Genomic DNA, 16,017 nt, shown 5'->3' on the forward strand with positions numbered 1-16,017 from the left:
TGTAGCTTATATAGGCTGTACTGCGTTTCTCATAAATAAAGGCTAAATGCTTCATTGTCATGTTCAGTGCCATTTCCATAAAATGGTTTGAGCTTAAAACTAGAATCTTTACCTTGAAATTTGCTATTGAGAGTGAAACTGATTCATTAAATTCATTGATCTTTTAACGCAATATTGTATTTGTTGAATTCGGTGAAGCCGTAATTCAGTTAAATTTTCAACAGCGTGTTGTCAGGGCCGTAATCAGGGGGTTTGGAGAATTGAAAAATTGGAATCCACCCCTAAAAATGTCCTACTCTTAAAAACGTAACGAAAATGTATGTAAACAAATTTTTTATGTGCAAAAAAATTGTAACCCTTCCCTCAAAAAAATCCTTGATGCGGTTTTGCCTGTTGCATAATTTTTATTTGACACCCCCCTTAATTCGGAGTGTCCACTAAGTAGATATAAGGTGTGAAATGTACTGCCAATATTTGGGGCGAGAGACCATAAAGACCTTTTCTGGGGAACAAATTGTTGATCAACAATGTTGACTAACAATCGCAAGACAAGATTTGCACAACAACAATTGTTGTTAATCTTTTTACGAGAACACAAAATGTTAATATTCTTGGAAATAGACGGCAATATTTTCAAAATTATTTGAAAATTGTTTTACTATTTTCCATTAAAAATTATGTTTACTCTATAATTTCCTCTATTTGTAAACCGTTTTACTGTCTGATCAAACTGAATTTTTCCTTAAAACAAAACAATAGGGTTCCGTTGCTGCCCTTTGGAGGGAAAGGGGATAGGTAATTCAAAAGAAAGTACCATGTCAGGTCTTATTTTTGGCAAAAGATCAAGTTAGCACTATGCATAAAATTTTTATGACAAATTAATTGTTTTTCTCTCTTCTAAATTGTAAAAAAAAAAAAAATTCCCATGATATTCATCCTTGAAATTTCCCGCTTAAATTTGACCGACAAAATTGATAAACAACTGTGGGTTTCATCCACTTTTTCATTTTTCATCCACATTCTTGATCAACAAAACTTTTGTTGGTCGCTAGAACACGATTATTACAAAAAAAAAGAAAATGTTGCCAGAAAAGGCCTAAGTTTGTTAGCCGTCTGTACATGGTTTTGTCGCAGTTACTCTTATTTAATTGCAACATTCTTTTTTTATTTGATTGGTAAATCCATAGTTGCGATAAAGTTCGTTAGCCTGGTACATAGTTGCCGTTATATTATGCAGTTCTGATGAAAGGGAGTTATTATCTAATCTAGATCTTAAGTTGCGTTACAGGAAGTAGGATGTACATTGCGGCAATAAACCCATAACTTCTTTGGTTGTTTGTAAAAATTTAGACTGTTATTTCAAAGAGAAGTTATTTCATCACTTTTTTGTAAATTTTGATAAAATAATAAGTTACTTGTGTATTATTCAGAACACAATCAGTAATTGAAGTTAGATTCTTTCGTGAAACAAACTACGATGCGAAAATCCGGTTTCATAGCCCCAAAGACAGAAATCAATTTTATTTGCTATGCATAGTGATAGAAGATAGTGTCTGAACATGGATTTTGAAATGAATATTTGGGATTTGCCAAAGACTGAAAAAGAGGCAGTTCTGTTCTGAGTACATAATTCTAAGTTGCAATTTTACAATTTTCCTAATAAAGTATTATATTTTCATCATATTTTGTTTATTTCATTAGGTTTATCAAAAGTTTGGGCTATATATTTGCACATTGAGGGGTGGTGGTGCATTATATCAAATACTTAACCAAACCACCTCTACATATAAAATATTTAATTAAAATGTACCTGCATCGTAGTTTGTTTCACTGAAGAGCCTAACTTCACTTATTGAGTGTGTGCTAAAAAATACACAAGTACCAATAATTAATCAATTATAGGTTCGTTGATGGGATTGAAGCTATGGTTTTGTGCGTACCCGCACTTCAACCGTAAAGGGAGTAAAAATTGAAGTGCCAAGAACAATATATATGATTGTTTGAATTGGTTAAGTGGAAACTTGTACAACCATATATATCTAAAAAGTTGTGAAAACTCGGGAATTGAATTTCTTTTGAAAAACTATAAGCAGTTACAGGGGCGGATCTAGAGTAAAATTTTGGAGGAGGCCAATGTGACAAAGGTGCCAATGAGCAAAATATGGGGGGGGGGCTAGTTTGAAAGGGGTGCCAATAATTGTTCAAATTGACAAATTTATTCTAAAAAGAGAGTAAAAGAAGAAAAAACAGGGAAAGAGGTCGCCAGTAAAAATCTTGGGGACCCTCTGGATCCGCCAGTAGCGGACTCCAAATAAAAAAAAGATACGTAGATAAAAAATCAGCAAAAAATAAGCTAGAAATAGATGGCACCAAAGAAATTAATTTACCTTATACCTCGTATCCGCCCGTGCCGCCAGAGCATCCACGAGACTTCGCCAATCTTTTCTGAATTGGGTAGCTGCGTATATGTCTTCCCAATCGGGTTGAAGAGAAGCATGGATACTGCGCAGATCAGACTGTTATGTTCGGCGCAAAGTGTTTTGAGATCTTCCCCGTCTTCGATTTCCGTTCGGGTGCCAATGTAAAGTGGCTTTTGAGATCTGAGTGCCCTGCATCCGGAGAACATGGCCAAAGTATCTCGACCTTCGAGCCCTAAGGATATCTGTTAGACTGTTACTAGAGGCTGGTTGGCAAGTTTGTGGACTTTTTCATTTGCGATTCTCTCTGGCCTATGAATAATAAAAATTTTCGAAGACAGTTGTTCTTGAATGCAAGGATTCTTTTCTCCTGTTGTTGGTTCAAACTCCAGGTTTCGGCTGCGTAAAAGAGGACCAGGATGACGTTGCTGTTGAACAGGCGTAGCTTCAGCCGGTTCTAGTAATTTTTCGACTTTCATATGCGCTTGAGCCTATTGAAGGCGGCATTTGCCTGACCTATTCTGGTCATATTTCTTTGAATGTTTATCCCGTATTCGTCACTATGCTTCCAAGGTACCTGAATTCCACGACCTGTTCGATTTCTTCATTTCCACACCTGATATGAAGTGGGGAATCAGTAGTCGCCATTCTTTTGGTTTTCCTCGAATTTATTCTGAGGCCAAGTTGGCTTGCTTTTTCGCTGACTCTGTTTCGAAGTTCTTGCAGAAGTTGCATACACGACTGTAGCATTGTAATTTCATTTGGAAAGTCTAGGTCACCAACTGTTACTTCAGCAGAAAGTTTGATACCATCGATCGTGGAGTTGCGGAGAATAAAGTCGATGATTATCACGAAAAGTAACGGCGACAGTACACAGCCTTGTTTGACACCAGATAGAATTCGAAAGTATCGGGTTTGGCCTTCGGGTGTCTTGATGCAGCACTCGCTGTCCCGTAAAGAGATATGATAATTGTGATTATTTTATTTTGGATCCCATATTTAAACGGGTTCTTCCACAAACTTGGCCGATCTACAGAGTCGAAGCCCTTTTCAAAGTCTATAAAAATAACGTAAAGCTATGAGTGCCATTCTCGACTTTCTTCAGTGAGGACTCGCAAAGTATATATAAGATCGGCGCAAGAACGGTTCGGGCAGAACCCATATTATTCGTCCCTTAGGTGCTTTTCGAGCTCATTTTGTATTCTCTTCAGAATTGACATGACACAGTAGTTTACCGGGGACCGAAAGCAAGCTTATTCCTCGCCAGGTTCCTGGGACAGTGGCATCATCCTTTTTGAAGAGACGTATTGGTAGGCTGCGCTTCCAATCAACTGGTACCTTTTCCTTTTCCCATATTGTAGTGAAGAAGGCGGTCCAGAATGTTATTAGTTCTACAACTAAGATCTTTATCATCTCTGTTGATATATGGTCTTCTCCTGGGGATTTACCATTCTTCAATCTCTTGGCAGCTGCTTGAATCTCCATAGCACTTGGGGGCTCCATACAAAATGTTTAGGGAGAAGGATGGCCATGCGGGAATGTTGGGGGCCTCATCGGGTGGTGGCCTATTGAGGAATCTTTCGAAGTGGGATACCCAAAACTCATTCACTGCTACTGGTTTGGTCACGAGTACACCAGATGGGTCTCGAACTGGGCCGTTGACGGTGTGCTTCTTTCCAACGATGTCACTTGTGATCTGATATAGGGCTCTGGAGTCTCCTCTCTTGGCTGTTTCCTCAGCAAGTTTGGCTTTGTTTTCGATCAGGGCTCAGTGGTCATTCCTTGCGCTCTTCTTTACGTTTTTGTCTGCTTCGCGGTAGCGTGCGATTTTCAAGATTAAACGGCCTGGTGTTTGGCTTTGAAGAAGGATTTGTTTATGAGTTTCCTCTCCCTTATGAGATTCTATTAAAAAGTTCGATCACGAATTTTCTTTTTACTGTGCTATGAAGTAGTTTATCCGAGTCAAAAGATGGGTTTAGATAGGGTACTTGTTTAAATTTTTCTTAAGTTTGACTTTAAATTTGGCAATCTCCAGGTTGTGATCTGACCCTATGTCAGCTCTTCTATGTGAACCTGCGTCCACGAGGCTAGTGCGCCATTTGCGAATGACTATGCAGTGGTCAATCTGATTCCTCGTGACGCCATCTGGAGAGGTCCAGGAATATTTGGGGATATCACGGTGTTGGAACAAACTCCCAACATTAACTAGGTTATATGAAAGCGCAAAATCAATTAAAAGCTCACCATTTTCGTTCCGATTACCGATGCCATGCAACCCACAGACTTGGGGTAATATTGGCGGTCGTCACCAATTTTTGCATTGTCATCACGGACAAAACAAGCCATATCATATCTAGCTATATCAGTGGTTATTGGTTGCAGGGTTCCTTGAAATTCTTCCTTTACACTATCGCTTGCTTCGTTTGTGTGTGCGTAACAGACCACCACAGACAGTTTTGCATGCTGGCTGGGAAACCTAGCGGTAAGAATTCTGGATGAAACTGGCTGCCACTTTAAAAGGGATAGGCTGGTTTTTCTCATCATCATAAGGGCAACTCTGTGTTCTCCCCTTGACTCTGGTCCACTGAATATGACGTTGTGTCCACTTGGCGGCTTTTCGTGGCCTGCACCAGGCCATCGTACCTCGGGCAGACCGAGGATGTCTAGATCGTACTGGCTCATTTTTTAGAAACTTGTTCTGTCTTGGACAACTGGGACATTGTTCGATATATCTCATGTCCCACTGGCAGCGAAAAAAAAAAGGTAAAACGGTGCATCCGTGCTTATATTGAAAAGTATAAATTTTCCATGTTTTCATGGAAAAAATTGAAAAACAAAAAATCTTGTCCTTTCGGATATTGATAAATACACTCCTCCCATCAATCTGCATGAATTGACACCACTAGCCCAGAATTGGCTAGTGGTAGGCTAGAATAGCCTAGAATTATTCCAAAGAACTATCCTAGTTCTGTTAGTCAGCAGACGATTTACTTGAATTATTACGGGGACTGGGAGAGGGAATATACAACATTGGGGATTGTAAACCTAGGGTCAAAAGTTTTTGTCCAGTGAGATTATGATGATATCCTTTTCATTCTTCTCAGTCTTTCTACATCGGAAATGACACCCTAAGTGCCATATTTTGGGTGCCGTACCGTACTTTAAGCCGGCGCAATAGGCCCCCTTCCAATTTTCATGAATTGACACCTCTAGCTTGGCTCTGCTAGTCAGTGGAGGATTTATTAAATTTATTAAGGAGACTGGGAGGGGGTTTATACAAGATGGGGGACTATAAAGCTTGGGTCTAACTTGTGGTGGCACCCTTTCCGGATCTCCCAGCCTTTTCACTCCTGAAATAACACCCAAAGTGCCATTTCGGGTTGCCATACGGCACTTTACGATGGTGTAATCAAGTCGAATCTATAAAAAGCACGTAGGCATAAAAATTAGCATTCAAATGAGTCCCTAAATGGTTCTCTATCATGCTCCGGACGGCGAAGAAAACGAAAAAAGGGGCACCTCTGTGTTTTCCATGCAAAAAAATGACTTCTTGTTGTTCAGTTTGAAGGGCTGTAATTTTGGTTCTAGGCGTCCCCTTCGCTTACCTCCTGAATACCCTCCCTCCCGCGGAAAGTACCCCTCCCCCCGAACCCCCCCCCCCCACCCATGGACAATAAGGCTTTCCAATTTTAAGAATTTTAATATTGATCTTAATTCTTTAATTAAGAATATGTTTTTTTTTATTTTCCGTAGGGGGAGGAATTTTGGTATTTGTGTATTGTACGCTGCGTAATACTCGAGAACAAACCGGTTTCTTTGTCAGTTTCTTTCAGCTTAGCGCTAGACACCACAAAGACGAGTGACAGAATGGACGGAAATATATAATTTGGGCTATATATTTGCACGTAGGAGGGGGGGGGGTAAAGTATTTGGACAGTTCGAAGTTAGAAAACAAATCTTACATCGTAAACTTGAGTGAGTGTCGCACAATACACAAGTACCGGACTTTTTCATCGAAAGAGAATTGGATTTCCCGGTATTATTTAATAACGATCAGAAATTACATTAAAAGATAACCTTTTTAACTGAAAGTAAGGGGCAACGAACAGAAATTAAGAAAGTAAGAGGCAAACGAACAGAAATTATTACGTATATGAAAGAAGTTTCCCCTTCCAAAAGACCTTGCTCTTTACAATAAAGTTTTGACTTTTTGTCCTAATTTTTCAAGAACGATTCCTGAAACACAATGGCCGTTTAATTAAAATAATAAGCTTTGTTTGGAAATTCTAAAAAAAAAAATATTTTCCGTTTTTTGTCACTTGTCTTTGTCTTGTCTCGCGCTAAGCTGAAAGAAACTAACGAAGAAACCGGTTTGTTCTTGAGTTTTACACAGCGCAAACTTGAGTGATTGGCGTATACACAAGCACCAAAATTCCTTCCCCCTACAGAAAAAAAAAGCAAAACTCAAGTAAAATTCTCAAATTTGGAAAGCCTTATTTTCCATGGGGGGGATTTTCTACGGGGGTTTATTTTGCTCGGCCATCGCCGGCCATCGTAATTTTTCTGTGTGGTTTTTTGACAATATGGTTTTTACAATGGTGTACTTTTAAATATCAATCCGACGCCGTTTTTTAGGGTTTTTTGTGTTTTTTTTTATTTCCTATAAACTTATTTTTGCAATAACGTTACAAACAGTTCGTGGTAACTGACTGTAGTAAGGAGCGACCCGGCTCAATAGTAACCAAAACTCTAAAAAACGGAAGTTTTTTACTGTTTTAAAAAGTAGAGTTGATAGAAAGAGTCAAATTTTAGCGTAAAGAGCGGGGCGTTGATGAGGGAGCAGCCCCTTTCATATACGAAGTAATTTCTGTTCGTTTTAAGTTTTAATGTCGCTCCTTTCTTTCAGTTAAAAGAACTTGTTTTTTTTAAATTTAATTACTATTAAGATTAATCGAAATGATAGTTACTAGACATTAGTATACACGGTGTATAGTAACACTAGTTAATACACAGTGTCACTAGACAGTGTTTTTTTTTTATTTTTTTTTTTTTCAAAACGCGTAGTTAAACTTCTCGGTTACCATGGGCCGTGGTTTGATCTGTTAGAATGGAAGTGAGCAGTGCAGGCGTGTCCACAAGTTTTTTTTTCTAAAGGGTCAGAGTTTTCGCGGAGGCGGTATAAGTGTTAAAGATGGGGTTAGCGTGCTAGACTTGAAATCCTATGTTCTTTGGGACGGGTTTTTGACGTCTCGACGTGGCCGATTGTTTGGGTGCCTGGAGCAATTCGACGAAGGTTAACAGGAAGGGTGGGTGAAATCACAGGATGGCTGGCCCCCCAATCCCCCATTTAACTTCCTGGTCATGGAGCCAGGAAATGGTGATTAGCACCACCGGTAGGAGGGAATAGTCCAGTGCGGTATCATTTATCTCTAGCCAAAATAGGTCAATTATGTTGAAATTTTAAGAAATTGGTTGAAGATAATTCATACTTGATAGGGGGGGGGGGTGGCTCCTGCTCAAAGCCAAATTGCCTTTAAAGGTACCTATATATTTCATTGTAAACATAGTCAGAAAAATCTGATTTCGACGTAAATCGAGCAAAAAATGCCTTAAACCATTAATCCTAATATACTGAGTTTAAAAGTCAATTACGAACAAATAAAAATTCAAATGGAAAGAAGTCCTTTTATTAGACAGTGAAAACAGATGCAAAATATCTGGATATTTCGATCGCATGCACTGTGTCAGTAATCGTCATAAACAGATTTGATCGTCAGCAGGATGTACGTGATCGATTTATCTAGATTTTTTTTTCATCTGTTTTCACTGTCCGATAAAAGGGTTTTCACCATTTGAGCTTTTATTTGTTCGTCATAGAAAGGCAGTGTGGTCTTAGAAAAAAGAAAAAAATTGCCTATCGTAATATTCCTCATCTGTCTATGTAGGTACCATAGAAAAATTAAATATTTCCAGGGTTAAAAAATATTATAAATCTCCTGGACTAAAGTTCAGTTTTGGTGTCATGAATTAAACTTTTTTTTTGCAAAGTCACTTGGCAATAAAGCTTTAATGAACTATCGATTCATCATTAAACGGAGAAATAAATTTGATGCTAAAAAAATTGCAGTTAACACATTTTTAAGCCGCTTCCACTATAACCTACACCCAACCCCTCCCCCCAATGTGTAAATATATAATCCAAATGATGTATTTCCTATTTATTCTTCTGTTTCCTGATTTCGCCTGCATTGATTCAATTTACGTTTACACGGGTTGAAACAAAAGCGACGTATGACAAGATGCATGGGAAATATATAATTTGGGCTGTATATGTGCACATAAGGGAGGGGGGTAAAGTGTAGTAGAAGCGGCTTCGAAATATGTTAAACTAAATTTATTCATATTATGAATAAATCAGGGGATGATTCATTCTGGATCAGCCCCTGGAAGGCTGTACTGTTAAACCATTAGCTTATAGGGCATATAGTAGTAATTCGTTTTAGTTGATTCTTTATTTCCTGAGACGGCATTGCCATATATTAAATTTTTACTAGCTAATTTTTCTTTCCTTTTTAGAGCAGTGACGTATCTGTATATGAAACGAATATATGCTTTGTTGGTGGTCTTCTTACGGTGTATGCTCTGACTGAGACGGCATTGCCATATATTAAATTTTTACTAGCTAATTTTTTTGTCATTTTTAGAGCAGTGACATATCTGTATTTGAAACGAATATACGCTTTGTTGGTGGTCTTCTTACGGCGTATGCTCTCACTGAGACAGCATTGCCATACATTAAATTTTTACTACCTAATTTTTCTTTCCTTTTTAGGGCAGTGACATATCTGTATTTGAAACGAATATACGCTTTGTTGGTGGTCTTCTTACGGTGTATGCTCTGACTGGGGATTATGCCTTCGCAGCCAAAGCCGATGAAATTGCTCAACTGCTTTTGCCAGCTTTCAACACTCCAACTGGGATTCCAAATGCCTTGATAAATGCTAAAACTGGTGTAAGAACTTTTCTCATTTATTTTGTCTTATTGATTGATTCAGGCCAGTAATTATTGTTTATCTATGATGTTTTACAAAAATCTGTACAATTTTGTAAATTTAAGGATTTGGTGACAAAAATTGTATATATTGGCTCTCAAATCTTTTATCCAAATTAAAAAAAAACAAAAAACATTTGCCTTCTAAAAATCTTGATAAATGCCATAACTGGTGCAAAAAATTTTCCCCTTTATTTTGTCTTATTGATTGATTCAGGCCAGTAATTATTGTTTATCTATAATGTTTTTCAAAAATCAGTATAATTTTGTAAATTTAAGGATTTGGTGACCAAAATTGTATATATTGGCTTTCAAATCTTTTATCCAAATTAAAAAAAAAACACGTTTGCCTTCTAAAAATCTTGATAAATGCCTTACATCGTAAACTTGAGTGAGTGTCGCACAATACACAAGTACCGGACTTTTTCATCGAAAGAGAATTGGATTTCCCGGTATTATTTAATAACGATCAGAAATTACATTAAAAGATAACCTTTTTAACTGAAAGTAAGGGGCAACGAACAGAAATTAAGAAAGTAAGAGGCAAACGAACAGAAATTATTACGTATATGAAAGAAGTTTCCCCTTCCAAAAGACCTTGCTCTTTACGATAAAGTTTTGACTTTTTGTCCTAATTTTTCAAGAACGATTCCTGAAACACAATGGCCGTTTAATTAAAATAATAAGCTTTGTTTGGAAATTCTAAAAAAAAAATATTTTCCGTTTTTTGTCACTTGTCTTTGTCTTGTCTCGCGCTAAGCTGAAAGAAACTAACGAAGAAACCGGTTTGTTCTTACACAGCGGGAAAGTTTTGTAAAAAACTTTCCCCTTTATTTTGAATTATTGACCAATCTAAGCCTATGATTTTCGTTTTGTCTATGATGTTCTTCGAAAATTAGCTTAATTTTGAAAATTAACTATTCTAATTCGAAGATGTAGATTCTAGATCTGATAAAATCTTGCGTGCAGGGTCGAAAAATTCAGGTAGAAATAAATGGGCACCTGTCAAACCATATTGTTATTGATGATATTGGAGTCCCCCAGGGATCAGTATTGGGGTCATTACTATTTTTGATTGATATAAGTGTCCTTCCGAGGTCTTTACCCGAAGATAGGAGCTAATCAGTAATTTTTGCAGATAAAACCCCATCTTCGTTGTTTGAGAAAATGGTGACAACAATGAAATCTTTGAATAAATGGTTTGCATGTAACTATCTAGCTCTGGACTTTTCTAGAAATGAATTCAGGATTTTTAGGCGGTCACGGCGGGTGGTAAATAAAACTACCATAGAAGAATTAATTGTAAACCAAAGTAGGATAAAAAGAGTAAATTTCTTTCGTTATCCTGGAATTATTCTCTATGAGCTTTTATTTTTCCGTAAGCATTCTGATTACTTGAGATAAAAGTTGACCATAATTTAGGTTGTCTTCATGGATTGAAACTTATGTTTCCTTTTTCCATCCTTAAAATTTTACCATTCTCTAATTGAATTATGTCTTTATTGCCCTGTAATTTATCTCAACACATTTATGGTCCATCTGCAACCTCTTCAGATAATTCAAAATAAGACAACTAGAAGTCTGGGTACTTTTATTCATCGGTCAGTGAAGCTTAAAAATCTCTCGGAAACCCAAACTTTATATATTTTTCTCACTATACTTAATCTCAAACAACTGAAAGACTTGCATACAGTAATATGGTATTATGATATTCAGTCTTCAACAAATTATTTCCATGATTTGGGTATAATTTAGACTCCCACTTTTCCTGCCCGCCATGTCCTCTCCAAGAAGTATCGCCTTCCCCCAATTAAAGCAGAAAGATCTAGAGTCTCAATCAGATACAAGATTCCTCATATTGTAAATAAGCTTAATTTAGTAGAAATATCCCCAAGAAAGGTCAAGTAAGTAGAAAGTTTCAAGAGCCAATTTTCTTTGAAAAATCATATTTCAAAAATAGTTCTTTGTCTGGATGTTGGGATTGATGAATAATAGATATTAGTATGTATTTGGTTGTGGTGTTCTCGCGCTGGGGTGGCCTCCTCTGTTATCTCCTACCTTGTTTTTTTTTTTTTTTTTTTTTTTTTTTTTTTTTTTTTTTTTTTTTTTTTTTTTTTTTTTTTTTTTTTTTTTTTTTTTTTTTTTGGCATTTTATTACCTCTGTTTATGGCCGACACATCGAGCCCTGGTCCCCGTCGACAAGTTTAGAAAATTAAATCAATAAATGTTAAAACTGGTGTCAAATATTTTTCAAATTGACCAATACAGGCCAATGATTTTGTTTTGTGTATTTGTAAATTTTTAAATTTATTGGCAAAAGCACTATATATTTTACGGCAAGTTTTCAACATTCATTCGAAAAGTCGTCCTTCCAAATGTCTTGTTAAATGCGAAAACTAGGCTAAAAACTTTTCCCTTTTATTTTGCGTTATCGGTTAATTCAGGCCAGTGATTTTTGCTTTGTATTTGAAGTTTTTCGAAAATCAGCTAAAGTTTACTTAACTTAAAGGTTTAGTGGCAAAAAGTTGTATATATGTTTATTCAAATTTTTTCACCATATTGAAAAACGTTTGCTGCTCAGACGGTAAATATTATGGTAGAAGCTGAAACGTTGGAACGCCCATTGTTGTAAAGATCCCGTTCGGTAAAGTAAAACGTTATTTCCCCTGTAGGAGGCTCAACAAACATCCTTAAATAATAATATATCTAAATATTTTTTTTAAAATACAATTTTTAAGTTCTATGTTAGTGATTTCAAATTGAGATTCAAATTCTCAGATAAAATCAGAGATAGATGTTTGTTTTTTTTTCCGAAAAGGTAAAAAATGTTTTTTTCCGGTGTTGATAAAGATGAAAAAGTCTAATGTCTAGTTCCAATAAGTCAAAAAGTTTCTGATTTAGTCTCTAGATACTAAAAAGTTTTTTTGTCTAATAATATAATCTGAAGTTTATTAAAGTTACAGTTTAAAGGAATTTTGGTCTATAACATTACCCAATTCGGTGATATATCGATCGGGCCCTACTCGAAACGACTAACTTGGCTTCGTTGTCAATTTTTTTCGGTTGTGCTAGGGTTGCAATGATGTTTTAACATCTTTTCTTAATGGTTTTTGCGATTGCTATTACATAAGGCACTTGGAGTCATCATTGCGTAAGCAACTTAATAATGAGATTTTGCAATGTCATTTGCACGTTACGTGGCTTTTTTATGTCTTTTATCAACAAAATCTTATGCAGTAATTCAAAATTTTCTTAAATTTGTTGATCGTCTGCTTATGGACTTTACTCGAATGTGACTTGAATTTTATAAAAAAAAAAATCTTATTTCTTTTTTTTCAAGTCGCTCTATTGATTGCAAACATGCTTTTTTATATCGTAAAGTTTTCATTTATTTTGTTTTAATATATTTGATTTTATTTCGATTTTTGTCTGTGAGTACTTTTTTGTTCGTGAAATACCATGTTTCCAATTTGGAGCACGAAAATGGCTACCTCGTCTTATTTATCGATTTTTATGAGGTATTCTCTTCCAATGACTGAACTTCGGGGGGAGGGAGTGGAGGGATTTTTCAGGGATGTCTTGAATGAGTTTCAAGTGAAAATCCCTACCCCAAGGTACGACCGTATGATTGAAGGTGGGCGGAGGTAAATTCGATAAAAATGAAAAGCTTCTAGTCATGAAACATACTTCGAATGCCGAATTTTCCAAAAAAAAAAAAAAAAAAGGTTCCACATGGAACTAGAAACGGCTAGCTTGCCTTGGTTGCCAATATGTTGGGCTGTGCTCTTTTGCAATAGTATGCTCATGTCATGGCGGCAGTGATGTTTAACGACTTTTATTAACGATTTTTGCGACTAATATTACATAAGGCTCTTTGAGTCATCATTGCGTAAGCACGGTGTTTCGCAATATTGGTTGCATATTATGTAATATTATATATGTGCATTGTCAAACAATATTATACAGTGATTCAAGTTTTTTTTTTTTTTTTTTTTTTTTTTTTTTTTTTTTTTTTTTTTTTTTTTTTTTTACTTCTTGATTGTCTGCTCATGGACTTGACTAGAGCTGCTCAAATTTTTCATTTGTTTTTAATTGCTTTTATTGTTTCAAGCCATTTTACTGATTGCGACTAGGCTTTTTATATTATCCATATTTTGTTTATTTTGTCTGATTTTAAAGCATTTATTTTATTTTGACTTTTATCTTTGATTATTTTAATTTTTTGAGTCGTTTTCTTTTTACTACGAACAGGCTCCTGGTTTTATCTTTTTTTTCAAGTCATTTTCTTGACTGCGAACTAACTTTTAACTTAGCAGACTCTGAAAGGGTTCTAAAAGTCTTTCTTCCACAATTTTCAAAATAACTTGAAAATGATTGAGTTTAAGTTTATAGTTTATTCGAGTTTTGATTAGCTTGAAATCTATATTTCATCTTACTTTTTTATCTTTGTAGATGGGCAAGATACTTTTCGACACCTAAAAACTAGACTAGAAGCTTTTCACTTTTGAAACTAAACATTAGATTTTTCATCTTTATTTCTTTTTGAAAATGACTGGCGGTGCAGCGATTTTCTCAGAATCGAATAAAAAGGTACGTGTATGTCGAAGTAAAGCTTTCTGGTGAATTTGGCCAAGCTCTCAACCAAAAATTCTTCAAATTGTAACTTTATTAGACTTTAATTTGTATTATTAGACATAAAACTTTTTAACGCCTAAAACTTAGACTAGAAACTTTTTTAACTTTTCGAAACTTGACATTAGACTCTTTTATCTTCTTTCTTCATGAAAATGGCTTGAAATGTATTAGCTTGGTAACTCTACATCTGGACAGCGTTTTAATTACCGTGAAAGCTATATTTTACATTGGTTTTTATTTGTGCTGATAGGCAAGAATTATAATTGGGTATTAGTGGTGCAGTGATATTTTCAGAATTGTGTAAAAATGTGCGTTTTTGAAGGAGAAAAGCCTTTTGGTGAATTGTGTAGAGTTCTAGACGAAAATTCTCTTAAATTGTAACTTTAATAGACTTCAAATTATATTATTAGACATAAAACTTTTTAACATCTAGAGAATAGATCAGAAAATTTTTTACTTATTGACACTAGGCATTAGACTTTTTCATCTTCTTTACTTCTTGAAAATGACAGAAATGCATGAACTAGGCAAGTCTGTAACTGGTGAGCGTTTCGATTACCTCGATAGCTATATCTTATATTTCTTTTTATTTGTGCAGATCGGGAAGAATTATAATTGGGCATCAGGTGGTGCAGCGATTCTCTCTGAATTCGGAACGTTGCATCTTGAATTCAGCTACCTTTCAGATGTAACTGGTAATCCAGTTTATAGAGAAAAAATTGAACAAGTTCGAAAAGTAATTCGAGAAATACCCAAGCCCAATGGACTCTATCCTAACTATTTGAACTCCAGGACCGGAAAATGGGGACAAAGTAAGTTGTACTTCATTTATTGTCTACATATTCACCTATATGGGAGTAGAATGTTTGGGGAACTAGTAAGAGTAAATGATAAACTACACTGCCTTTACATTTGTAATAAAAAAAAAGTTTGTTTTTTTTTTAGTTGTGTTTCTTTCCCTTTTTTGTATGTTTTTTTGCATAGCATCTGTTTTCCATTTTTTGTGTTATATCCTTATGTTTGTATTTATTTTCTATTTATTCATTCTATTGACTGTTTAATCTTGTTTTTCTTTCTTTCCTTTTTTTCAATTTGATAAAGGATACCAGATGCCAAGCTGATATGTTGGGCACTTTATTAGTAAATGTAAAAAAAAGAACTTCTTAACTTTCACAGTTTTTACTAAGAATTTTACCCTCTAGTATATTGGCATTTTATTTTAATTGTAACTAATAACGGATAAGAAGAAACTTTGGTGTTTTAAAGTAGGTTTCCTAGGAATGAACAATTATAACTTCCACTAACAGTGCAGCGCTATCCAGCAAAACCTAGAAGAAAAATAAATCTATAGTAGGCTTCACAAGAATGAACAACTACAAGTACCTCTGATAGGGTAGCGTTGTTCAGCAATAGTTAGATTTTTCTTCAAAAATTTAAAATAGGGTTCATAGTAAACAACTACATTCTGCAAAATTAGGTCTTTTGCAAAAAACTTAATATGGGTTCATAGTAATGAACAACTACAATTACCACTGATAGTGCAGCGTTATTCAGTAAAAATTTGACTTTTTTTCAAAACATTTAAGATAGGGCTCACAATAATCAATGACTGCAAGTACCACTGATGATGCAGCATTATTAAGGAAAAATTTGATTCGTTTTTTCAAAAATTTAAAATAGGTTTCATAGTACGAACTTTATTCATTAGCAGGGTTATTCAGCAAATATTGGATTTTTTTCAAAAATTTAAAATAGGGTTCACATTAATGAACAAGCTACAAGTACCACTGATAAGGCAGTGCTATTCAGCAAAAATAAGATTAAAATATATATATATATATATATATATATATATATATATATATATATATATATAATGAAGAACGCAACAATGAAGAACTATAAGTACCGCTG

The 16,017-nt window shown here is 35.3% G+C and overlaps 1 protein-coding gene across 7 annotated transcripts in view; it reads left to right on the forward strand.

Annotated features, from left to right (window-relative positions):
• The window catches only part of LOC136043864 (mannosyl-oligosaccharide alpha-1,2-mannosidase IA-like), a 71,252-nt gene that overhangs the window by 35,406 nt on the left and 19,829 nt on the right, over nucleotides 1–16,017 (forward strand). For all 7 annotated transcript variants that reach the window (XM_065728822.1, XM_065728820.1, XM_065728819.1 and 4 more), the window contains 2 exons: nucleotides 9,250–9,429; nucleotides 14,702–14,915. In XM_065728822.1, the coding sequence (XP_065584894.1) occupies nucleotides 9,250–9,429; nucleotides 14,702–14,915 (394 nt within the window). The remainder of the gene's footprint in view (nucleotides 1–9,249; nucleotides 9,430–14,701; nucleotides 14,916–16,017) is intronic.

The sequence above is a fragment of the Artemia franciscana genome, chromosome 2 (assembly GCF_032884065.1).
Source record: "Artemia franciscana chromosome 2, ASM3288406v1, whole genome shotgun sequence".
Classification (NCBI taxonomy): domain Eukaryota; kingdom Metazoa; phylum Arthropoda; class Branchiopoda; order Anostraca; family Artemiidae; genus Artemia; species Artemia franciscana.